Raw genomic sequence first — 25,905 nt, forward strand, 5'->3', positions numbered from 1 at the left:
AAAACAAAAAAAAAACTAAAAACTAAAAAAGAAAAAACTAAAAAAAAGGAAAAAACTGAAAAATAAGAGAAAAAGAAAACTAAAAAAATATTAATAAATATAAAAAATATAAATATAAATATAATATAAATTAGCAATCAACAAAGCACCGAGACACAAATGACGACCGGGACACAGGGAGTATAAATGACGACCAGGACATAAGTAAAAAAAAACTAAAAAAACTAAAAAAATGGTAAAAACTACAAAAAAACTAAAAACTAATAAAAAAACTAAAAAATCTAAAAATCTAAATAAACTACAAAAGAAAAAAAAGAAAAAAGGAAAAAAATAAAGGAGAAAAACAAAACTAAAAAACGAATGTATATACAGACCGGGACACCGGGATACAAATGACGACCGGGACACAGGGAATATAAATGAAGACCGGGACACAGGGACACAACTACAATGGGGACGCCGGGGGGCACAGGGGGATATAAATGACGACCGGGACACCGGGACACAAGGAATATAAATGACGCCCGGGACACTCAAAGAGAAATCACAGACTGGAACACCGGGACACAAATGACGACCGGGACACAGGGAATATAAATGACGACCGGGACACAGGGACATAACTACAAAGGGGACGCCGGGGTGCACAGGGGGATATATAAATGACGATGGCGACTCAGGGAATGGTCGATTAGCAATCACCATCAACAAAGCTCAAGGGCAATCATTAGAATCATGAGGTATAGATCTGAATACGGATTGTTTTCCCATGGACCATTATATGTTGCATGTTCAAGAGTCGGTAAACCTGACAATCTATTTATATGCACAGACAATGGGACAGCAAAGAATGTAGTTACGTAGTTAAACGTAGTAAACGTAGTTACGTAGTTAAAAACATATATATATATATATATATATATATATATATATATATATATATATATATATATTCACAGGTGGGACATAGGGACACAACTACAATGGCGCGTAACTAATATGGTGCGTAACGACTTACGCGCGCGGGGGGGCTTGGGGGGGGCGAAGCGCCCCCACCAACTAGGTGTTGGGGTGGCGCGAAGCGCCATCCCAACAGCTAGTATATATATATATATATATATATATATATATATATATATATATATATATATATATATATTTGAGTCTGGTGCATCAAGTGCATAGTTTTTTCACATAATAACCTCAAATTAATGGGGATACATTTAAGGTAGGTTGTGGATATTCTAATATGAAAAGCTCTAAACATTTTGAAGCTACAGATCTTTGACACTTCAAACCTGTTAGATTATCAGGTTTATTCTTTTTAGGCGATTCTTTACGCAGTCAATTTGGTGAGGTACTTTTATTTTAGTAAATCAATTGGAACATGCAGTTGGATCGATTTGTTTTTGATGCAGCCTGTTGCGGCTACTCTTCCATTAACTCCAATTGTGTTTCCCATTCTCTGGCGTTTGATGAATGCTGCTGGTCTAGCTTGGATATTAGCGCTTTTCTACACAGCGCGAAAGCAACAGGTAAATTTTATTAGAAATCATGATTTATTTTTGTAACAACATAGGTCTTATGTATGTTACCGAAACTTGTTTTATATAAAGATTTTTCCACTTCTTGCCTATTACGCCAAACCCTCAACTCCTCCTAAAACTCCCGTACCAATGTGTAGGATTTCATTTTGTTATGTGTTTACATTTCTTAACTCTCAGGCCAAACCGTCAACTCTTCCTTAAACTTTCCTACCAATGTATAGGTTTTCATTTCATTTCCTTCTCACATTTCTTGCCTCTCAGGCCAAACGCTCAACTCTAGGGTTTCTTGGTTAGGTTATGTATAGTTTCTATATATTTGGGGCATCTACTGACTTGTACGACTGCCTAAGACCATCCTCCAAAACCTACTCAGAGATTTGATTCTCTGAACTTAAAACGAACAGGAATTACTCCATACATGAAAGGGCTGTTCCCTCCTCAGCACCCCGCTCTTTCGTTAGAGTTTTTTACTGTTTGAAAAAGCAGTAAAAAGCTTCTTTTTTTTTATCTATTTTCAACTTTTAGCTATAAGACTACTTTTCAAAATGTGATTGTGAATAGACAAACCACGTTTATGAAACGTGTTGAAGATACCAGTTTTATCTTGAACAGGTGTTTCTGTTTTCGTGAAATAGGGGAAAGTTCCATGTTCGTAGAAAAATCTTTGCAGCAATCAAAGATTTTTATGCCAATTTTGCAGATGTATGCTGAACCGGCTGAAGAAATTTAATTTTTGTTCATTTTAAGTTTCAAGGTTGCTCTTTACATTCGTAGGAAAGCTTTGCTTTTTGTTGTTAATTGGGTTAATCACCTGTAAATAATTGATCAAATTGACAAGTACACTTAAAAATGAGTAAAACAGAAAAAAGAACGGAATGCGAATGAGGGTGCGGGAAAAATCTTGGGGGGTCGAAGGCCCCCCGGGCCCCTCCTGGATCCGCCCCTGTGACAGTGTGTCTTAACTTGCCTTGTCATTTCCTTGTTATTGTGTTCTATCTGTTTCGTTTTACCAATTCATTTCCTTGAACTTTTCATCTTTAAGTTCTTGCTGATATAGCAATAAAGCAATCATCACTCTTGTTTATTTTGTTACTTACTCTAAAAGTATTTATAGTTCAATCTTTTTTAAAATTAAATTAATTCCACCTTCTCTCCTTTCAGTGCCACTGACTTATAAAAAAACACTACTTTCAATACATTGCAATGGTCTAGGTGCCACATTTACCGTATTTTTTTACACAAATGACCAGCTATGAGGGTGGTCTTTGCATAAATTTACTTTTACCTTTATAAATAATCTTAACCGTTAAAACAAATTGCTCTCCTCCAGAGAGAATATCCTCCCGACACATGGGATCCACGATTCAGGGGGCCATTTTACCAACAAAAACCTTCTCATTTTAGAGTTTTCGAAAATACACTTATATATAATCGTTTAAATTAATTTCTTGAGGCAATTTTGTAGGTATAGCAATCTAGTCACAACCAATAAAGTATTTTGTTATCAAATAGCTTATATTTTAACATGGTTTTGACATGACGGCAAGACAGCTAACATTATTGATTATATTAGTAGAAACTGAATACTGGCAGGATCAATAGAAAATACTAGGGTATATAAGGTGTTGTTATTGATGTTAAAAGTAAAGATGACCATCTATTAGTTTCTAGGGTTTAAACTGAAATTTGGGAAGGGTAAGTAGCGTCTGGGAAGTTATGATTATGGTAGACTCCAGGATGGGAATTTAAGAGAAGCTTTTCAGGAACAGTTGAACATAAAACTAGAGAGTTTAAAATTTGACAATGTAGAAGGTGCATGGACTATTTTAGGAAATAATGTGTGAAACTGCTGTTGATGTCTTAAGGAAGAAGTTAGAACGCGAAATGCTTTATGTTTAATAGACAGGACAAGGGATTGTATGAAAGACCATATGAAAAAAGAGGAAGGATTAAAATTTAAATAAGGAGGTATGAAATGGAGGCCATGGATAAAATTTCTGTAGATTTGGCAGATACAGCTAGACATCATAATAGTAAAATATTGTACTAGCATGCTAATAAATTGAAAGGGGATAGTCAATCTGGGCTTGTCCCTTTTAAAAATAGGAACCTGGCTGCAATTAGCGGTAAGGAGCGAGTTAAAGAGAGATGGGCAGAACATTTTGAGAATGTGCTAAATCGGGATAGAATTACAGGAAACGATATAGAGGAAAATAAAATTTTTGACACCTTGGATGTGAAGGAAGTTTAATTTTTTGAGGAAAAATTAGCGGCAGTACTAAAAAGATTGTAAAATAACCAGGGCGAAGGTGCTGATTGGGTGGTAAATGAATTTCTTAAATATGGTGGTTATTAGGTTAGAAAAAAGTTTCTTAAGATCATATTTATAATTTTTTTTTAAGAGAAATACCTAGAACTTTTAGGAAAACCCTAATTAAATTCCTGTATAAAAACGATGATAAGAGTGAGTTTGGTAATTATAGAGACTAAAGCCTGGTTTCTATAAGTAGAAACTTACTTAGTATAATGCTAATTCTTAGACTTAGAGATGCTGTAGACAAATTTTTAAGAAAAGAACACTGCGGTCGAGATGCTGTAGACACAGTTTTAAGAAAAGAACACAGCGGTTGAGATGCTGTAGATAAAGTTTTAAGAAAAGAACACAGCGGTTGAGATGCTGTAGACAAAGTTTTAAGAAAAGAACACAGCGGTTGAGATGCTGTAGATAAAGTTTTAAGAAAAGAACACAGCGGTTGAGATGCTGTAGACAAAGCTTTAAGAAAAGAACACAGCGGTTGAGATGCTGTAGATAAAGTTTTAAGAAAAGAACACAGCGGTTGAGATGCTGTAGACAAAGTTTTAAGAAAAGAACACAGCGGTTGAGATGCTGTAGATAAAGTTTTAAGAAAAGAACACAGCGGTTGAGATGCTGTAGACAAAGTTTTAAGAAAAGAACACAGCGGTTGAGATGCTGTAGATAAAGTTTTAAGAAAAGAACACAGCGGTTGAGATGCTGTAGACAAAGTTTTAAGAAAAGAACACAGCGGTTGAGATGCTGTAGATAAAGTTTTAAGAAAAGAACACAGCGGTTGAGATGCTGTAGACAAAGTTTTAAGAAAAGAACACAGCGGTTGAGATGCTGTAGATAAAGTTTTAAGAAAAGAACACAGCGGTTGAGATGCTGTAGACAAAGTTTTAAGAAAAGAACACAGCGGTTGAGATGCTGTAGACACAGTTTTAAGAAAAGAACACAGCGGTTGAGATGCTGTAGACACAGTTTTAAGAAAAGAACACAGCGGTTGAGATGCTGTAGATAAAGTTTTAAGAAAAGAACACAGCGGTTGAGATGCTGTAGACAAAGTTTTAAGAAAAGAACACAGCGGTTGAGATGCTGTAGATAAAGTTTTAAGAAAAGAACACAGCGGTTGAGATGCTGTAGACAAAGTTTTAAGAAAAGAACACAGCGGTTGAGATGCTGTAGATAAAGTTTTAAGAAAAGAACACAGCGGTTGAGATGCTGTAGACAAAGTTTTAAGAAAAGAACACAGCGGTTGAGATGCTGTAGACAAAGCTTTAAGAAAAGAACACAGCGGTTGAGATGCTGTAGATAAAGTTTTAAGAAAAGAACACTGCGGTCGAGATGCTGTAGACACAGTTTTAAGAAAAGAACACAGCGGTTGAGATGCTGTAGATAAAGTTTTAAGAAAAGAACACAGCGGTTGAGATGCTGTAGACAAAGTTTTAAGAAAAGAACACAGCGGTTGAGATGCTGTAGATAAAGTTTTAAGAAAAGAACACAGCGGTTGAGATGCTGTAGACAAAGCTTTAAGAAAAGAACACAGCGGTTGAGATGCTGTAGATAAAGTTTTAAGAAAAGAACACAGCGGTTGAGATGCTGTAGATAAAGTTTTAAGAAAAGAACACAGCGGTTGAGATGCTGTAGATAAAGTTTTAAGAAAAGAACACAGCGGTTGAGATGCTGTAGACAAAGTTTTAAGAAAAGAACACAGCGGTTGAGATGCTGTAGATAAAGTTTTAAGAAAAGAACACAGCAATTGAGATGCTGTAGACAAAGTTTTAAGAAAAGAACACAGCGGTTGAGATGCTGTAGATAAAGTTTTAAGAAAAGAACACAGCGGTTGAGATGCTGTAGACAAAGTTTTAAGAAAAGAACGCAGCGGTTGAGATGCTGTAGATAAAGTTTTAAGAAAAGAACACAGCGGTTGAGATGCTGTAGACAAAGTTTTAAGAAAAGAACACAGCGGTTGAGATGCTGTAGACACAGTTTTAAGAAAAGAACACAGCGGTTGAGATGCTGTAGACACAGTTTTAAGAAAAGAACACAGCGGTTGAGATGCTGTAGATAAAGTTTTAAGAAAAGAACACAGCGGTTGAGATGCTGTAGACAAAGTTTTAAGAAAAGAACACAGCGGTTGAGATGCTGTAGATAAAGTTTTAAGAAAAGAACACAGCGGTTGAGATGCTGTAGACAAAGTTTTAAGAAAAGAACACAGCGGTTGAGATGCTGTAGATAAAGTTTTAAGAAAAGAACACAGCGGTTGAGATGCTGTAGACAAAGTTTTAAGAAAAGAACACAGCGGTTGAGATGCTGTAGATAAAGTTTTAAGAAAAGAACACAGCGGTTGAGATGCTGTAGACAAAGTTTTAAGAAAAGAACACAGCGGTTGAGATGCTGTAGACACAGTTTTAAGAAAAGAACACAGCGGTTGAGATGCTGTAGACACAGTTTTAAGAAAAGAACACAGCGGTTGAGATGCTGTAGATAAAGTTTTAAGAAAAGAACACAGCGGTTGAGATGCTGTAGACAAAGTTTTAAGAAAAGAACACAGCGGTTGAGATGCTGTAGACACAGTTTTAAGAAAAGAACACAGCGGTTGAGATGCTGTAGATAAAGTTTTAAGAAAAGAACACAGCGGTTGAGATGCTGTAGACACAGTTTTAAGAAAAGAACACAGCGGTTGAGATGCTGTAGATAAAGTTTTAAGAAAAGAACACTGCGGTCGAGATGCTGTAGACAAAGTTTTAAGAAAAGAACACAGCGGTTGAGATGCTGTAGACACAGTTTTAAGAAAAGAACACAGCGGTTGAGATGCTGTAGATAAAGTTTTAAGAAAAGAACACAGCGGTTGAGATGCTGTAGACAAAGTTTTAAGAAAAGAACACAGCGGTTGAGATGCTGTAGATAAAGTTTTAAGAAAAGAACACAGCGGTTGAGATGCTGTAGACAAAGTTTTAAGAAAAGAACACAGCGGTTGAGATGCTGTAGACACAGTTTTAAGAAAAGAACACAGCGGTTGAGATGCTGTAGATAAAATTTTAAGAAAAGAACACTGTGGTTTTAGGAAAGGTAGAGGATGTGTCGATCAAATATTTACTCTTAGATTAATAATTGAGAAGGGCCTGAGTTAGGCACCAGGGGCGCGCTGGCGCAATTATTGAACGCCGCCGACGAAAGGTCTGGTCAACCACCGCCTCTGAGACGGTGGCGGTTCGCCGACGTTGAATTTTTATGCTTAGAAATCAAGTACGGTTTTCAAAATCAAACAAACAAATGCGCACACAAATAGTTCGCAAGAATCCCTTGTCCTTCCAGGGACAGTTTATATTCAGTACTAGTTCTTATAGTACATCCATTGAATAGATTTTTCTTTCGGATGGACAACAGACTGAATTCTAGGTAGGGACTTCAGATTTAAGGACCTTTCTGTTTCAAGACACTTAGGTATACCAAAGAGTCAATATTTCTTGAGTCCTTACCATAGGGAGATGTTTATATATACTGAAGTTTTGATTCTGTGACTGAGCCGCGTTACTTAAAACAGGAGGCTCTGAAAATTCTCAAGCTCCTAACTGTTAAATTCTGAATTTAACATCGAGGAAAATTGATGTGTTTCTTTATTTATCATAAAACCACTTGAGATGTAATAAGTAAAAGCAGACTAGGAGGTGTCTAATTACGGGAGGGGGACCTATTTCAGACATCAACAGAAATAAATGGGATTTCATTAGTTTTATTTAACTCATTTTCCACCCATATTCAATGGTAACTATTTTAAATACACAGACAGTTGATATTTGAGGCCTAATTGTAATTGCAAATTGTAGCTCTAGTCTAAATTTGGAAAATAGGCTACTGTCCAATCTTGGACAAAGAATCTTAAAATTGAAGTATCTCAATCATGGAAAGATTCAATCACTGACATGTGCTATGAAAAAGTGTAATCATATTTAAATAGGCTTAACTCTAAGACTGTAGTCAGCCAATCTCTTTCTCTCTCCCTTTCCCTCTCCCTCTCCTTCCCCCTCTCTCTATACATATATATATATATATACATATAGATATATATATATACATATATATATATATATATATATATATAAATATATATATATATATATATATATATATATATATATATATATATATATATATATATATATATATATATTTATGTATATATATATATATATATATATATATATATATATATATATATATATATATATATATATATATATATATATATATATATATATATAAGGATAAAGATCCTCCAGAGCCATTGCTGGCGCATAGGGCGTCGAATCGACGTTTCAGTTGCTGGTTGTTTTTACAGGAACAAGTAGCAAGCTTGTCGCCCAACCTTACTGCGGCGGGGATCGAACCCTGGGCCCTTTATTACCAAGCAGAGCACCAATCCACTGTGCTAAAACAGGTTATATATATATATATATATATATATATATATATATATATATATATATATATATATATATATATATATATATATATATTCTTGTACATATATACAACAAAACCCCACTCTTACAATGTCGTTTCATCTTATTTTTAAAGAATACAAAATAATCACTACTATTTACTGAATCTGATGAGCTGAAATGACCACAATACCCATTAAAAAACTAAAAACTCCATCTTCAACTGGCTTTCTCACGCTTTTTTTTCTCATACACAGTATGTACAGTTAATCTAAAAATAAAAAATAAATAATTTCAAGATTCGGGATTCAAATACTTTACTTAAAATGATTCATGCCGGCTTGACGACCGGTTACAAACAAGTCACAAATATGCTTGAAAAACGCAACTTGTATACATTTTTTACATTATTACAATTAACCAAATCATCACTGAAATAAAGACAAATAAAGAACAATAGAAAAGAGATCTTAATAATAATTACTGAATAATAATATTAAAAATATAAGAATATAAAAAACGTATATATTAATAATGTTATTTATTATATTAATAATAATAACAAAAGAAAACCCAAAATTATGTAATTTGTCCTCTGTCGTCTTCTCGCCTCGAACTCACCAACCGCCCCCAAGGAAATGATTATTCAACAGGTTTTGAAATTTCGGCTTTCTGCTACTCGAATGGAGTCTGGAAAAGTATTGCAAACCACCAGACCTGAGTGCCTTGCCACGTGGCTAGAACGAACCGTACTTCCTGGCTCAGTTACCAGGTCCTCAGAATTTCTCGTATCACAACCGTGATTAAATGAGTTTAAACGAAAAAAGAAAATATTAAAAACGCTGGGTGCGAAACCATTCAAACTCTGAAACACAAAATTATAAATCTAAAAATCTCTAATCCGACCCACATTCAATATCCATAGTTTCCTAAAAAATTGACTCTACTTAAAAATTCTATATTATAATTACCAATTAACCTCAATGCTTTATTTTTGATGAATCTGCATTCGTTTAAAATTGCACGTAAAATTACCAAATCATGTATCCTTAATTAATATGAGGCGCTATCAAAGAATAATTTAAAAGAACTAAAATATGAGAAGGTAAACAATGTAGAAAATGTCTAAAAATCACAAGGTCAGGTGCTACCTTACACACAACCACATTAGCGTGTCTTCTTAGCTGTGGTTCTGATTGAGAATGAATACTGGTTACCGCGCTTCCTCAACCCGCTTTAGTAAAAAACCATCAATTGCTATTTCACTGGGAAGATTCGGAGATGCACAAGCCCGATTAAACAGAATATAGCTACTCTTTGCCGAGTAATGCTAAGTAAGCTAGTGCCTGCAAACTCACTCAACCATTCCTGAGCTCTGTTTGCTTTCTGGACTAATTCTTCAAGAAACTTTGCTGCCGCTAAAAGTGCTGTATTGTCGGCAAAAATGTCATAGACGCACCAGGAACATAGAACCGCATACTGTCGACGCACACTAAATACAACAGGAGTCCTAAAACAGAACCCCGAGGAACTCCAAAATACACAGGAAATAACTTAGAAAACTTCTCTTCTTGATTACCCTCGCTAACCTACAATTTAAATACAAACTAAATCAATCCAGATATCCCCCTTTTACACCCGAATTCCTAAATCTCTCCAATAAAATACTAAAATAAACAGTATGAAACGCTTTTTTAAAATCAATTAAAACACAAATACAATGCTCACTCTTTCCAAAGCTAAATTGACATTTTCTATAGATTTTGTACATCATGTAAACTCGAATAGCCCTTTTGGAATATGAACTGACTATCATACAATGCATGCAGGCTCGTGAGGCGATCATAAAGTCTTTCATGGATATGTTTTTCATAAACTTCCAAAAACACAGGGAAAAGAGAAATTGGATTCGAGTTCGATATATCCCTTTGAGTGCCTGCTTTGTAGAGAGGGAGAATCTTTACTGTTTCCTAAAATTTGGCAAATACTCCCTTCTCCATTGATAAATTTAATTTTTGCACTAGCACAGGAAGAATGTACACCAGATTTGATCGAATAGTCATCAGGTTAACATCATCTAACCCGGCATTGTTGGATCCAATCGAGCTGAGGTTATTTGTTAATTCAGCTGAATCATAGGGAAGAAATTCCATTTTCATTCCCTCACCCCGCTCATTAGCAAAGGAGCTGCTTTTCACAAGAGCTTGGGAATTTCTAGTTTTCGCTTGTATATTTGTTCAAATGTTAGTAAAATAATCACCAAACTTGTCAAACAACTCCTGTCTATCCTCTACAACAGCTCCTTCGATTCCAATTCGAGGGTCTTGAGTTCTCCGAGGCCCGCTAACCAGTTAAATGATAACTTTCCAAGTTCTCGGATCTTTTTTTTTCTTTTCACCAGAGTTCGTCATATTCCAAAGCTGTTTAAAATTAATGTTCTCTTCCTCCTTTGAAGATCTCAGATAATCTTGACTCGTACTGTGACGCTGTTCAAGTATATTAATAGTAGTAGTAGTAGTAGTAGTAGAACAATTTTATTAGAAATAAACATTTCTTAATCAATAGCACAACATAAGCGAAGCTTGCGAGGCTGTGCTAAATTCAAAGAAAATAAAGAGACAATATGGAGAATAAGAAAATATGGAGAATGAGACCATATACCGAAATAAACAAAAAAACAAAAAAAAACATAAACAATACACTCCCTTGCGTGACCCCAAGACAACAACAAAAAAACAAAAAAAATACATAAATATTACAAACGAATAAGCTATGTAAAATTTATTTTAGTTAATATGTTTCAAAAGCATACCTACCGAGCAACTCCACACGTAAATCAGACTTAAACTGGTCAAGGCTACCAATTTCCTTGATACCTATACTCAGTTTATTCCAAAGTTTTGAAACTCTGTAAATAAGTGAAAAAGAAGACCTACTTGAAACTAATCGAGGAACCTCAGTATTACCTCGTATCCGAGTAATGTGGGGGTGAACATCAGACCTCTCACAAAATATTCCTGTAAAACAATCAGGAAGGCTACCTCTGTAATAGCTATATATAAAAATCAATGTATAAAAATCACGTAATCCAGCTGCAGGCATTATATTTAAATCTCTATACATAGACTTCAAAGACTCCTGATTCCCAACACCACAAAAAACTCTGACAGCATTATTCTGGATCACTCGGATTGGACGAACTATCGAAGGGAAAGTACCAAGCCAAATCGACGAGCAATACAAAATGTAAGGGTGAATCAGGGAAAAATATAACAATCGTAGAACATTTGGGGGGGAAATATGTTTTAATTTGCGCATGATACCTAAGTTACGTGACAATATTTTCGAAACTGACTTCACATGATCTTTAAATGATAGGGTTTCATCAACATTGATTCCGAGGTATTTGGTGAATCTTGTTCGCTTAATAATTCCCCGCTCCGAAATTATTTCCGTAAACCAAGGGTAAAAATTCGGAGATCGAGAGAAAATAACAAAATTTGACTTATCTATATTCAGGTCAAGGTGGTTTATTTGAAGCCATGTACATATCCTGCTCATTGCTGCATTTATCGTTGACATGAGCAGTTCTTCTGTAGGGGCAACACACACCAAGGTTGTATCATCAGTGAATAAGGGCATAGTAAGCTGAGTCTTACTCGGACCATTGTCAACAAAGTCGTCAATTCCGGGCAGAGCTTTCACAACATGCGGTAGATCATTAATAAAAATTAAAAACAGAGTCGGACCCAGTACGGATCCTTGGGGAACCCCCCAATTAACAACATTTTTACTAGACAAAAATCCTTGTAAATTGACATACTGCTGTCTATTTTGAAGATAACTGCCAAGCAAACCCAATGTAGCACCCCGTAATCCATAAAATTCACATTTTTTTTAGTAATATTCGATGGTTAACAGTGTCAAACGCCTTAATTAAGTCCAAAAAAACACCAGCTACCCTAAGCTTTTTATCAAGAGCATCATTAATTATAGTAGTAATAAATGAAATCGCCATTTCTGTTGTTCTACCCTTCCTGAAACCAGACTGATGTGTATGTAGAAGTTTATGACGCTCCAAATGCTCATAAATTCTAATATTAATACATTTTTCTAAGACTCGTGAAACAACAGGTAATAATGAAATTGGTCTATAATTCCCCAGATCATTCTTATTACCACCCTTAAACACAGGAGTTATTCTTGCAATTTTAGACAATTGGGGAACTTCCCTTGCTTAAAGCAAGCATTAATAAGAGACGTTAATATATGTGAAATGCTTGGAAACACGGCTTTTAAAACAAGAAGGTTAATGGAATCACTCCCAGCCGAAGAACTTTTCATCTCAAATATAATCTTACGAACTTCATCATGAGTGACAGGTCTTAGATACATTGATACATCGACAGAAGTACCCATAAAAGTCTCAAGTGGAGGATCATTATCAGAAGCTACTGTAGTACGAGAAAATCGAGCCCCAACAGTTGCAAAATGTTCCGAAAGGGCATTACAAATTACAGCAGGCTCATTCGATTTTAACCCATCACTTGTAGTAACTTCATCAGGCAGAACCGGATCTGTTGAAGATATAACACTTTTAATAATTTTCCAAGTTTTAGCTGGGTTACCACAAGCATCCTTAAATTTACACTCAAAATATTTTTTCTTCGCGTTTCTCAAAAGTTTATTAAGAGCATTTCTATAATTTTTATAAACTCTTGTGCAAACTGGATCGTTTACATTCCTTATTGAATCCCTATATAACTGGCCTTTCTTATTTATGCACCGCAGAAGACTAGGTGACACCCACGGCTTTTTGGGCATCTTTTTCCTTGACCTTGTCCGATTCACTACACAAGTTTTACTCAAAATAGAGATCAATGTATCATAAATCTTTGAAAACTTATATTTATATCATCTAGATTTTCAACTTTATTATTCCAATCAACATTAGAAATCTCTTGTTTAAACTTTTCTAAGTTACCCTGGTTGAGCACAGGTAACATACTCATTTTCAGTCTAGGACCTTGCTGCCTCGGGAAACAAACTTTAAAACTTGCCGAAATCCCAAAATGGTCAGAAACATCAGTAACAATAACCCCTGGATCTGAAAATTTAGAATTAGAAAGAATATTATCAAGTAGCTTTGCCGTTGAAGTGGTAACACGCGTACAAATATTGATAGTGGGAAATAAACTATATGACATGCAAAGCTGTAGGAATTCTATAGGAGTATTCGAATTCATATTGTTAAGGTCAATACTAAAGTCCCCAAGCATGAAGAATGGGTGCGAACCAGTAGGTAGTTTATCCAACTGTTCCTCCAAAATATCCAAAAAGGCCGGTATAGACCCAGATGGTGGTCTATATAGTACAACAACATAAACATCTTTTGGCTTAAGCCTGAGCTGAAGGATAAGTGGCTCAAATAACATCTCGTGAAACAGCACTAGATCACTTCTTACCAAAACCTCGATATCGCTCCGTATATAAGCTCCAATACCTCCATGTTGACGAAATTGACGATTCCTATGATAAAATGTATACCCTGGAATATCCAAGAGAGCAGAGTTATGCTCATTTAGCCATGTTTCTGTGAGACCAATAACCTGAAAAATGGAAAGTTCACATATCTCGCTTATAAAATTAAAAGATGAATTCAAACCCTGGCAGTTAAGATGGAAAACTCTGAGATCTTCAGAATCACCACCACCATTCCCGGACCTCAAACCATCCTTAAATAGGTATCTTGAATTACAAGAAACATATTGACCAGCAATCCCAATATCATAATTCCGGTGGAGCTGCTCCGTAAACATACTACCAAAATCCACAAATGAAGCTTCCAAAATTTCAAGACGGCTGTTGCCCGGGGTGCCACGATCATCATCAACAATATTCATACAGTTTTACAACAAAGTAATATGGCCTCATCTCCACAACAAAAAAAAAGAAAAGAAAAAGAACTAAACAAGAACAAAATAGAATATAACAAACAACAAAAGAATGACTCTTTACATCTCAGAAAAAAAACACAAAAAGAAACAGGCCATATTTCGTTAACCCGTAACGAATCCATGTACAAGTTACCAAATACAACGGCTACTAATTCCGACAATCACACAACCATAATTATTGTGACAAAATAGCAAGTTTTATTTTTTATTAAATTTTGTTATTATTATTTTTAATTGATCTTTTCAATAACAAATAAACACTCACTAATTCTAACAACTGCAACAAAAAAAAAATTTAAGAATCCAACAAACACAGCATTGTACTAAGGCACTTTAATAACACGGTTGTCCTTTTTAACAGAGATGCTGGGTGGTAGGGTAGGAGGTACCCAGAATTCCACACCTTTATCCGCCAAACGCTTACGTAACCCAAGTAATTCTTTACGCAAAACCCGCACACGCGGTGAGACATCATCACTAATAAAAACAGACTTATAAACACCGAAATCTTTCCCTTTTAATCTTTTCGCATTACTTAGAATCAAAAAACGTGCCTGGACACTGTCCACCCTAATTTTAACTTAATTCTTGGAACAGTGAACCACAGTGAATGGTGGCAACTTGTCAAGTGGGAGTGACAAACCAGCTACAATCACCTCAGAAACCCGAGATGCAGCCTCATTTAAGGGTACATCATTAAGGCCCCAAAACAGCAAATTATGCAACTTGTCCCGATTTTCATCAACAAGAGACTGGGACACAACCACATTCATTTCGTCATTGCATTTCTTAATCAGCTGTGACTGGGCTTCTACAATACTTTGCAGAGCTAGAAATTCCGATTTCACTGTTGCAATTTCATTGTCCGTTGCATTACTTTTATTTTCAAGCACCATAACACGACTTTTAACTGTACCCAAATCGTTCTGAATTTCAAGTACACTCTGTTTTAGGGTTTCCATGTTCACATTTATAGATTGGACCATTTCCAAAATTTTAATGATATTCTCTGCATTCGTTTTCTGGCAGTCCGCATTAACACTCGTATCCGAATTACTAGTAGAATTCATAACCGGATCCGATACCTCAGCTTCTGTCCGGTTGCGTTTGGGTCTGGCTTTCTTTCCCATCCTGGCTTTATCAAAATAACATGTCACCTACCTTTACAAAAATTTATTTTTTACCCACGCTAGTTTACAGCGTGCAATTTGCATAAACCGTTAAAAGGGCACGGCTAACACCACATCAGGATTCCTCAGGAACTAGCTCGAACGCAGAACTCACTCCTTTATATCCAAGATTATATTGTAAAAATTCATTTAAGCAATTATCACGCTATTATTCACATAAGTCTACAACATGGCATAGCAACCGTTGTATCCGGGCTAAAGCAGTCAGACAAGTTTATTCATTGACTGCTGAATGCGAACTGAACTCTCTCTTCTCAGGCCATTATTTTTTCGACATATTTGGTCTCTATCCGAGTGTCTTCAGCGGAAAAGTTATTTCTCGGACATTTTTATTTTGCTTTTTTTTAGCGTGGCACTGGTTAATCTAAACTAAATACTACCGGAAAATGATCAGATGCCAAATTCACTTCAATGCTAGAAAACACCTCTTGGATAATCTTTGAAGAGACAAGCACACAGTCAATCAGGGTAGCAGAGTGATCCGTGATCCTGGTAGGAATTGTTACTGTGGGAGAAAGATTATTAGAAACCAGAGAATTTAAATAATCTATATTAAAACTACGTGTAGATAAAAGATTAGAATTAAAATATCTTTAATTCTGAAAAGAATTCTTGCTCTGACCTCTGAACCATCATTAGAAGACTTTGGAAACCTTATGTGAAATCCTCATGCGACACACTTGGATGCTTATAAACTACTGATAGGATAATTTTCCTCACAGCAAGCCTCATACCAATCTCAGCTTCAATAGAAAATATTTCTACAAATTTTTAATTGCATTTCAACTTCTTCAGTTTTCCCGCAGATTTGGAAAATGGGATATGTTACCCCAATCCCTAAAAAAGATACTGAACTTAATGTTGATTGCGTGAGACCAATCACTTTGACCCCCCTTGCCCAGCAAAATGTGCGAAAGCTTTGTAGCAAATTGGCTAAAAGCTGAAGTTGAACCCCTCCTTGATCCTCATCAGTACGGTAACTGAAAGAATAAATCAGCATCCCATTATATAGGCAGTCTTTTACATTTTATTTTTAAGCATGTTGACGAGCCTGGTAAATGGCTAGCTAAACTTAATAACAATTGATTTTAAAAAGGGTTTCGATCTTATTGATCGTAACATTTTAATTTCTAAGCTTTTAAATGATTTTAGATTGAGCCCTGCTGTGATAAAATCATTCAGAGTTTTTTAATAAATAGACTCCAAATTTTAAAATATAGGAAGTCTTTGTTTCTCTGAACCTGAGCCTTTTTTTGCGGTGCACTTCAAGGTACCATCCTGGGTCCTATACTTTTTCTAGTTATGCTTAATGATATTGCTAATGATTGTGGACCGTTGGAAATATGTTGATGACCTTACCCTTGGAGAAATTTGTGAAACAAATGAATGTAGCAAAGGTCAAATTTTAATTCATAGCGTGAAAACTAAAGCTTCCGTTTGAAATATGACAGTAAATGACAGTAAGTCTTTTATTTTAACTATTTCATTTTTAAATTATTCTGAACCAAATTTCCTACCAACTATCTATGATTCCCTTAAAGTACTAAGATTAAACTCTTGGGAGTTATTATTACCAGTGATTTAAAATGGGAAGCAAACAGTTCGTGGTAACGAACTGTAGTAAGGAGCGACCCGGCTCAATAGTAACCGAAAAATTTGTGAAACAAATGAATGTAGCAAAGGTCAAATTTTAATTCATAACGTGAAAACTAAAGCTTCCGTTTGAAATATGACAGTGAAATAGTAAGGAGCGACCCGGCTCAATAGTAACCGAAACTCTAAAAAATGGAATTCTGATACCAATACTTACATCAAAAGAATTGCATTTTAATGCTGATTTTAAATATATAACTTTCATCAAAATTAGTCTTACCTATCAAAAGTTACGAGCCTGAGAAAATTTGCCTCATTTTAGAAAATAGGGGAAAACACTCCCTAAAAGTCATACAATCTTAGCGGAAATCACACCATCAGATTCAGTGTATCAGAGAACTTTAATGTAGAAGTTTCAAGCTCCTATCTACAAAAATGTGGAATTTCGCATTTTTTGCCAGAAGACAAATCACGGATGCGTTTTTTTTTTTTTTTTCAGGGGTGATCGTATCGACCCAGTGGTCCTAGAATGTCGTGAGAGGGCTCATTCTAACGGAAATTAAAATTCTAGTGTCCTTTTTAAGTGACTAAAAAAATCGGAGGGCACCTAGGCCCCCTCCCACGCTTATTTTTCCCCTAAAGTCACCGGATCAAAATTTTGAGATAGCCATTTTATTCACCATAGTCAACAAACCTAATAACTATGTCTTTGGAGACGACTTAATCCCCCGCAGTCCCCGTGGGAGGGGATGCAAGTTATAAACTTTCACCTGTGTTTACATATAGTAATGGTTACTGGGAAGTGTACGGACGTTTTATGGGGGATTTATTTTTGGTTCGGGAGGGAGAGCTGACGTGGGGGGGGGTTACGTGGGAGGATCTTTCCATGGAAAAACTTCTCATGGGGGAAGAGACTTTCAATGAAGGGGGCGCAGGATTTTTTAGCATTATTTAAAAAAAAAAACAGTTAAAAAATATATATGAACAATTTTTTTTTCTACTGAAAGTGAGGAGCAGCATTAAAACTTTAAACGAGCAGAAATTATTGTGCATATGATGGGTTTACCTCCTCGTAATACCTTGCTCTTTACACTGAAGCATTTTTAGTAATTTCAACCATTTATTCTACGGCCTTTGTGATTCAAGGGTCATTCTTAGGGAATTGGGACAGAATTTAAAGCTTTTGTGTAAAGAGCAAGGTATCGACGAGGGGTGAACTCTCTCATATACGCAATAAAAACATACGAATATAGAAGTTCGTTACGTAAGTTAATTCGTAATTATGTCTATTTTTTACTAATGAAAATGTTCGTAAAAAAATTAAAAGTTCCAGTTGCCTTTTTAAGTAATCAAAAATTGGAGGGCAACTAGGCTTCCTCCCTCTCTCCTTTTTTTCTCAAGATCTTCAGATTAAAACTATGGGAAAGCCATTTAGCCCAAAAAAAATTATTATGCAAATTTCGTTTTAATTATTTATGTACGGAGAGCCAAGATCAAAACATGCATTAATTAAAAAACGTCTAGAAATTAAATAAAAAAAAAACAAGTTTGTTTAAATGAAAGTAAGGAGCGACATTAAAACTTAAAACGAACAGAAATTACTCCGTATATGAAAGGGGCTTTTCCTCCTCAACGCCTCGCTCTTTACGCTAAAAGTTTTTTACTGTATTAAGAAGTAGAGCTAAGAGAAAGAGTCAAACTTTAGCGTTTAGAGCGGGGCGTTAAGGAGGAAAAGCCCCTTTCATATACGGAGTAATTTCTGTTCGTTTTAAGTTTTAATGTCGCTCCTTACTTTCATTTAAAAAAACTTGTTTTTTTTTATTTAATCTAGTAAAAAGGGGTAATTTTGGGCTGCTGATGCTCAAGCTTATTTCGAAAAATAGAGCCCCTCCAGATCACCTCCTCTGAATATTTAGATCTTTTATTCGCCCAATTCTGGAATATGCAGATCCTGTGTGGCGATTTGGCTTATGCGTGCCAGGCTCGAAACAGTTCAGAAAAGAGCTCTAATGATAGTTTCGAAGCAGGCAGAAATGTTGTATGAAGAGCTGCTGACAAAGTTTAAAATGCAAACTCCGTAAGAAAGTTGAGACAAACTCTGCATGGATTTTGGAAGAAAATCTGATCCACCCAATCCACAAAACCCTTCCCCCCCCTCAATCCACAACAAAACGGCTCCCGCGCAGGATTGTAGTGCCTGTTGTGAACACAGTATTTTACACAATTTCACTTGTTGTGGAATCCAGTTAAATTCAAAGTGAAATCAGGTTTGTGTCCTCACAGTTCAAAGGCGAATCAATCTCTCCACTCTTCACTTATTTTCAATACTTCAGTTTTCTTCTCAAAATACTCATGGTTTACTAGCTACAGAAAGGGAAGATGTCAAGTGATTCATATTTTGCTAGAAAAAAAAATTTATGCAGGGCTAATCAGTTTGAGCGGGGCTCTTAGGGAGTCAATAACCATGGTATATTTTCTGCTTTTTGAGATATAATTTTTTTTTTAAGCTAGTTTTCTCCTTGTAAAATTTTGGTATCTGTGTATGCTATTTTTCTGAAAGTAAGTTATCTTGATTTTCTCTCACAGTATCGAAACTCTTAAAGAGCATTTTTTTTCTTTAAAGTTATTTAGAGAGGAATTTTGACACAAATACACATGCCCAGAGGAGACAAAGGATTACTCGTCTCCTCACGAAAAAATTTGCTTTTTTTCTTGAACGAAGTTTTGTCGTGTTTTAGCTCCTTTTCCTCCCTGATAGGGAATTTTTTCCCCCTCGGACCTGGCAAGTTCTTTTTTGATTTGTTTTCCACAATTTTCGTTTTTGCACCCCATCATCAGTAGAAATAATGAAATTTTATTTCAGAGGCTGGGTGAAGATCCAGCAGGGGGTGGGGGCTCTTCAATTTTTACCTTGCTGCTGACAATTAAAGTTCTCAAAGGTCGAACAGTTGTTTTTCTGCCATCTTGACATATTTTTTTTCCATCCTACTTTTATTTCAACTCATCCCAGCACCTAGCTGTCTGAAGCAAACACAGCAGCATATGTTCCTCCTCCATCCCATTTTGTTAGTAACTACATTCTTTACTCCTTCTCGTGAAGTTTTAGTTCAATTTAAATCTCGTCTTAAATATTCTTTCTACTTGATTTGAGGACCTCCTCTATTTGTAGATGTTTAATAAATGGAGAAATTTCATCTATTCAATTTCAGTTTACTGACGACCCCTTTGAGGCTGCAGCAGTGAGCCCACATCCACATTTGACATTATTTGCTAAATACGAGGCACTGAAGAAATACTGCATGAGAAATTTCAGAGGTTGGGGTCCCTCCCCTTTCAGGACACAGAATCTGCTCCATACTTTTGGTCGAGTAACTGCTCTATGCTGCCTAGATAAAAAGGGTATACTTTCCTGGCCGAATCCAACTGCAGAAAAAATATTCTTTTTAACGACTGGTAGGCATGATCGTGAAAATGAAAGAAAGAAAAGGCATAAGCAAGGTAAGCTTTTCCTCGCTCCTTTAGTTCAGACTTTGCCATTCCTATATTTTAAACATAATGATATTTCTTTTTTTTCAATTAATTAAAAAAATCCGAAAGAGACGATTTTCAAAAGAAAATTAAGAGCCATTCTGAAACCCAAGCCAAGCAGAAATAAAGTCCTTCCGATAGTTTACTATTTAATCAACCAGAAATTACTATCAATGAATCACACTCAAAAGGAAATTTTGTGGAATTTGAGATATTTTCGCTACTAGCAATATTATAATATAACTGCTTTGCTAATAAATGATCCTTTTTATATGACATCTACAGACCCCCTCCCCCTCTTTTTAAGCTTAAATGAAGTGTTTTGACATTGCCTGAATTTGAGTCTGTGGTACACTGCATCCTCCAAATAGGTTAGGTTTTGTATAATTTTTTATATCTTGGTTTCCTTCTCAACTAGTGATGACATTTTACGGTATGGTCTGAAAAAGGCCCAAAAGAGTATCGATACAGAAAACTGATAGGGGCTCATTTGAGTAGAAATTGGAAATGTTAGTTCTTCTTTCAAGGCCAAAAATGATTGGAGGACAACTAGCCTGTCACTCGAGTTGTTTTCTGTTACACTCTGCCTTCAGCCCCCTTAATATTGTACAAAATTTTTGAGATAGAAATTTTGTTCAGAAACTTGAGAAGGTCGAATATGATGATTTATGCCTCATCTCATAAAGCAAATCTAGACCGTGGCTATTTTGGCTGATTTCCAATTTTTTCATGTTTCTGTAATATCTAATTGCCAGTTATCAAACCCCCTTCTCCTAGCTATGTCTTATAAACTGGAATTAACCCATGCATCAATGAACCCAGAAACGCCCAAGATAAAATGGTTTTAAAAGATTGATTGGAATAAAATTAATATCCTCCTATATCAAGAAGTTCTTGATTCTATCTTGTAAACAATTTATATCCCTTTCCAGCTTTTTCAGAAATCTTGCCCTGTTGATAAAATTGAGATTGCTTTTGAATTTTATTGTTCTAAGATCTGCGAATATTTAAGATTTGCAGAAAAGCTGCAGTCCCAGTTCAAAAAACCTGCATCGGTGCTCAATTCCCTGATCGATAAAAAAGCATATAAAAAAGCAACTGTGAAGGTTTTGCGTAATTTTTCATATCTTTGTTTTCTTCTCAACTAGTGATAACATTTTACGGTATGGTCTGAATTAGAACCCAAAAATGTGTGGATAAAAAAAACTGGTAGGGGCTCATCTGAATAGAAATTGAAAATGTTAGTCCGTCTTTCAAGGCCGAAAATGATTGGAGGGCAACCAGCTTGTCACCCGTGTTGTTTTCTGTTACCCTCTCCCCTCAATCTCCTTGAAATTGTATAAAATTTGTGATATAGTAATTGTGTTCAGAAACTTGAAAAGGTCGAATATGATGATTTATGCCTCATCAAGAAGATATCTTCTACATCAAGAAGTTCTTGATTGTATCTTGTAAATAATTCGTATCCCTTTCCAGCTTCTTCAGAAATCTTGCCCTGTTGATAAAAAGTGAGACTGCTTTTGATTTATATTGTTCTAAGATATACCAATCTCTAAGATTTGCAGGAAAAGCTGCAGTCCCAGTTTGAAAAATCTGCATCGGCACTCAATTCCCTGATCGATAAAAAAAAATGCAAAACTCTTTGAAGCGTGTTCCCATGTGAAGCTTTGGGTTTCTATTTGGAAAGGTAATGGCCGTCATAGTTCCTGTGTTTTGAATGATATTCGGCTTCCTAAAAAAAGCTTTTCACAAGTGAGCTAGCTCGTCTTCGTGCAGGCATTGTTGATTGACACTCGTTTAGAGTTTCCGCTTCGCCTAATTCCCTTTGAAAATCGTTTGCTCCCCCTAACGCCACATCTTTGAATTCTCCTAAGGCATCTAATAGCCCCCTTTCTGAGTGAAAGACGTATTTTTTCAAATGAATTCGCCGCATGAGATCCAATTTTAGCCTAAAGTTGAACCTGAACTCGATGAATTTTTCTTTAGTTATCCGGAGTCTTATTACGCTGTTACAATACAAGACATACTAACGGCAGTCTCAAAGCTGAAACGAAAAGCTTCGTTTAGTATAGATTATACCAGTGCACTACATGCAATCCATGGAGCCCATTTGCTCTGTTTTGCACCTAGACCTGCTTATGCGGAGGATCTTTAATACTTTTACAATACTGTCGTCTTTTTGCACTGGTGATGTCACTCCCATCCCAAAAAAGGCAAATCTAACATTCAGTTTTCGGTATATAGGCCTATAACTATCTTAATGACACTCTTAAACTTCATTTGCTGCTTTTTGTTAATAAACGAAAAATAAACTATAGCGTTCGTCCATGCTTTTTTGGTTTTCCGACTAAAATAGGGTACGCTGATGCACTTAGTACTGTAAATCATGTCTTGATGGAAGCTTAACTGGTTCGAGAAAGTATCGTTCTAGCTGCAAACGATACTAGGTTGAATACAATGAGTCGAAACGATTTGACTCATTGGTACACGGAGCCATGCTGTTCAATGCCGTAAAAAGAGGCGTTCATGCTTCTGTTATTTGCACCTTGAAGAACTTATGTTCGTGGCTTAAACTACCCATTAAAATTACAAACCCACTTCGGTTACTGTTTACAAATTCGTCTAATCTAACACATACTCCACGAAACATACTCACTTGTCTCAGCGGTCTACAGATTGATCTGGATAGTTTTGTTTCTCTTTATGAAGGTACGCGTCAAGGTGCTTATACTTCGTGTGCTCTATTTGCCAACGGTGTCTTGACGGTCCATCAAAATGTGTATCCTCGTGTATTGAGGTCGCAACAAACTTGACACTTGTTTGTTTTGTGGATTATGTCCTTAATTTTGCCCGGATGATACAGTGTATAGAGAAAAACTTCAGCATACTTTAGGGTTAGTATGCTAAACTGGGTCAAACTCAAACATGCCATCTATATACGCCATCTATATGAATAATTGTTGTGCCTAGCTTACTTGTGTTGATATTCTTGCAAGGATAAAATATATTATCAAAGGTAATTTATACATATATTGAACCGTAAATTCCGTAGTGAATGTCCAAAACCTATAAGTTTCAAGACTTTCTCTCTAAAGGAGTGGTGACCTATTAGATAGACATAGTGTACCATCTATATGAGTAATTGTTGTGCCTAGCTTACTTGTGGTGATATTTTTGCAAGGATAATAGACAGCCCTCACATCTATTTCTACCGTGCGATCTGTGTTGACTGAAATTGGACTGTCCCTGGCTCTGATTTTGGATTTTGCACATCTAGTGAATGCAGTTTGTTTTGATTGGAATGCTGGACTGTCCCTGGCTATGATATTTATATTGAGCAATGTGCGATCGAAATAGGATGATTATTTAAATTCGTTGCTGAACTTTGTTTCCAGATCCATGCTTGATGTTCACTTACTTGTGTTGTTATTTTTGCAAGGGTAATAGACAGTGCTTACATCTATCTCTACCATGCATTCTCTGTTGACAGAAATTTGAACCATAAAGAAATATTGGACTGCCCCTGGCTCTGATTTTGGATTTTGCGCTTCCATTGAATGCAGTTAGTTTTGATTGGAATACTGGAATGTCCCTGGCTATGATAATTAGATAGTACAATGTCCAATCAAAATGGGAAGATTATGTTAAATCCGGTGCTGAACTTTGTCACCAGATCCATGCTTGATGGTGCGAAAATTGATCTGATTATCGGAAGAACTGTGAGTTTTTTATTATCACGTTACTTTTATCTGTGCTAAAGAGCTTTTGTATAAGGAGCTGAATATTCCGTTTTGTGAAACATGTGAAGGATGAAGATAATGTATTTGACATATGTACAGAGTTAAATCAGGTGGCAAAGGATATTCTACGTATTCCCACTTTTGTGATCTTCTCGGCCTCTGAAATCCCAACAATCGGGGAGGCAGTCTTGGCTACTTTAGTCTTAAACGCTAATGAACGTTCTCAAAAAATTGACAGCTTTTTAGAGAATGCGAGGCGTTCGGTTCCTGTTTGGCCAGCTGGAATTGATACCAACGTAACAGCTAACCCTGCCCCAGCTCCTTCGTTTGCTCTTGTACTAAAGAAATGTCCTGTAAACCTGGCCTCACCTAGTGCTAGTAAGGACTTAATCGATAAACTTTGCCCCGGGGCCTTCAAGTGAAATAACTGAACTTGAAAGATCGGCCTCGGAAAAGAAACTTGTTCTTAAGTCAAAGCTTGCAGCGAACAAAATTTCCGAGAATACTAAGAACATTACTTCAGGTATCTCGCTGAGTGTGAAATCCCCACTGTTTAAATGAGTCCTGAAAGTTGTATTGTCCAAATACGATAAGAATCAAACCAAATCTTTTGTACCAAACTGCGTGAAAGTTTCACAGTGCGGGAAGTCCCGAGCGTTCAAGGTGTAAATCTTCTAGAGCGTTGTTTCTCGTGTCATAAAAGGGGCATTTGGTCTCACAGTGCTCCAATCAGGCCCTCTGCTCTCGCTGTGGATCATGCGATCACACCTGTAACAGTACCTATCTGTATCCAGAAAAAATGTTCGGTCTAGAATGTAAAGTTGTTGGCCATACTTGTTACATTGTAAAGTGTCCCAATAATAACAGTCAACTAGCAAAGCCCACGGTATGATATGGATCTGTCTACTGCTGCGCAGACTACTTTCGTGGAAGACTAATGGTGGACTTTTAGTCAAACTTTGGGTGATTAAAGGTTTGCTTACGAACTCTGACGCATTGTGCTTGCAAGAACATGTTTTGACGAGTCATAGCCTAGGCCTTCTGAAAATTTACAATAATTTCGCTAGCTACTTGGTGCCCGCTAAACGATCCGCTTCCAGTGCCCCCCCCCCCTCGGGTGGTATTGAGATGCTTGCTAGCATCTCGTGGCAGTCGAGTATTTTTGATTAAAGTGATTTTTTTCTGGCTCTCCGTGTAGAATATGTTATTGTAAACATCTATATCCCGACAGATTACCGCAATGACTGGTCGTAACTTTTTATTTATTTTTGCGTGTGAGAAACTAGGGACTTGGGTTTCACAGATTCGCCAGTTAGATAAGTTTTGTGTTATTATAGGATACTAGCTGTTGGGGTGGCGCTTCGCGCCACCCCAAGCCCCCCCGCGCGCATAAGTCGTTACGCGCCATTGTAGTTGTGTCCCTGTGTCCCACCTGTGAATATAGATAGATTTATATATGTGTTTGAAACTACGTAACAATTGCGAATATACAACATTCTTGGCTTTCCCACTACTGGGAGCTTTCCGTTTCCAATTGCCAGCAATTGATCTGAAAATGTTTGACCAGAGTCATCGTTTTGCAATCGGACACGCATATTTGTAGTTAATT

At 36.2% G+C, this 25,905-nt stretch overlaps 1 protein-coding gene across 1 annotated transcript in view; it reads left to right on the plus strand.

Annotated features, from left to right (window-relative positions):
• The window catches only part of LOC136040031 (transmembrane protein 94-like), a 273,850-nt gene that overhangs the window by 165,247 nt on the left and 82,698 nt on the right, over positions 1-25,905 (plus strand). Inside the window, exons 11-12 of the mRNA XM_065724097.1 lie at positions 1,329-1,535; positions 20,238-20,526. Of these exons, the coding sequence (XP_065580169.1) occupies positions 1,329-1,535; positions 20,238-20,526 (496 nt within the window). The remainder of the gene's footprint in view (positions 1-1,328; positions 1,536-20,237; positions 20,527-25,905) is intronic.

This window comes from Artemia franciscana, chromosome 20, assembly GCF_032884065.1.
Source record: "Artemia franciscana chromosome 20, ASM3288406v1, whole genome shotgun sequence".
Classification (NCBI taxonomy): Eukaryota; Metazoa; Arthropoda; class Branchiopoda; order Anostraca; family Artemiidae; genus Artemia; species Artemia franciscana.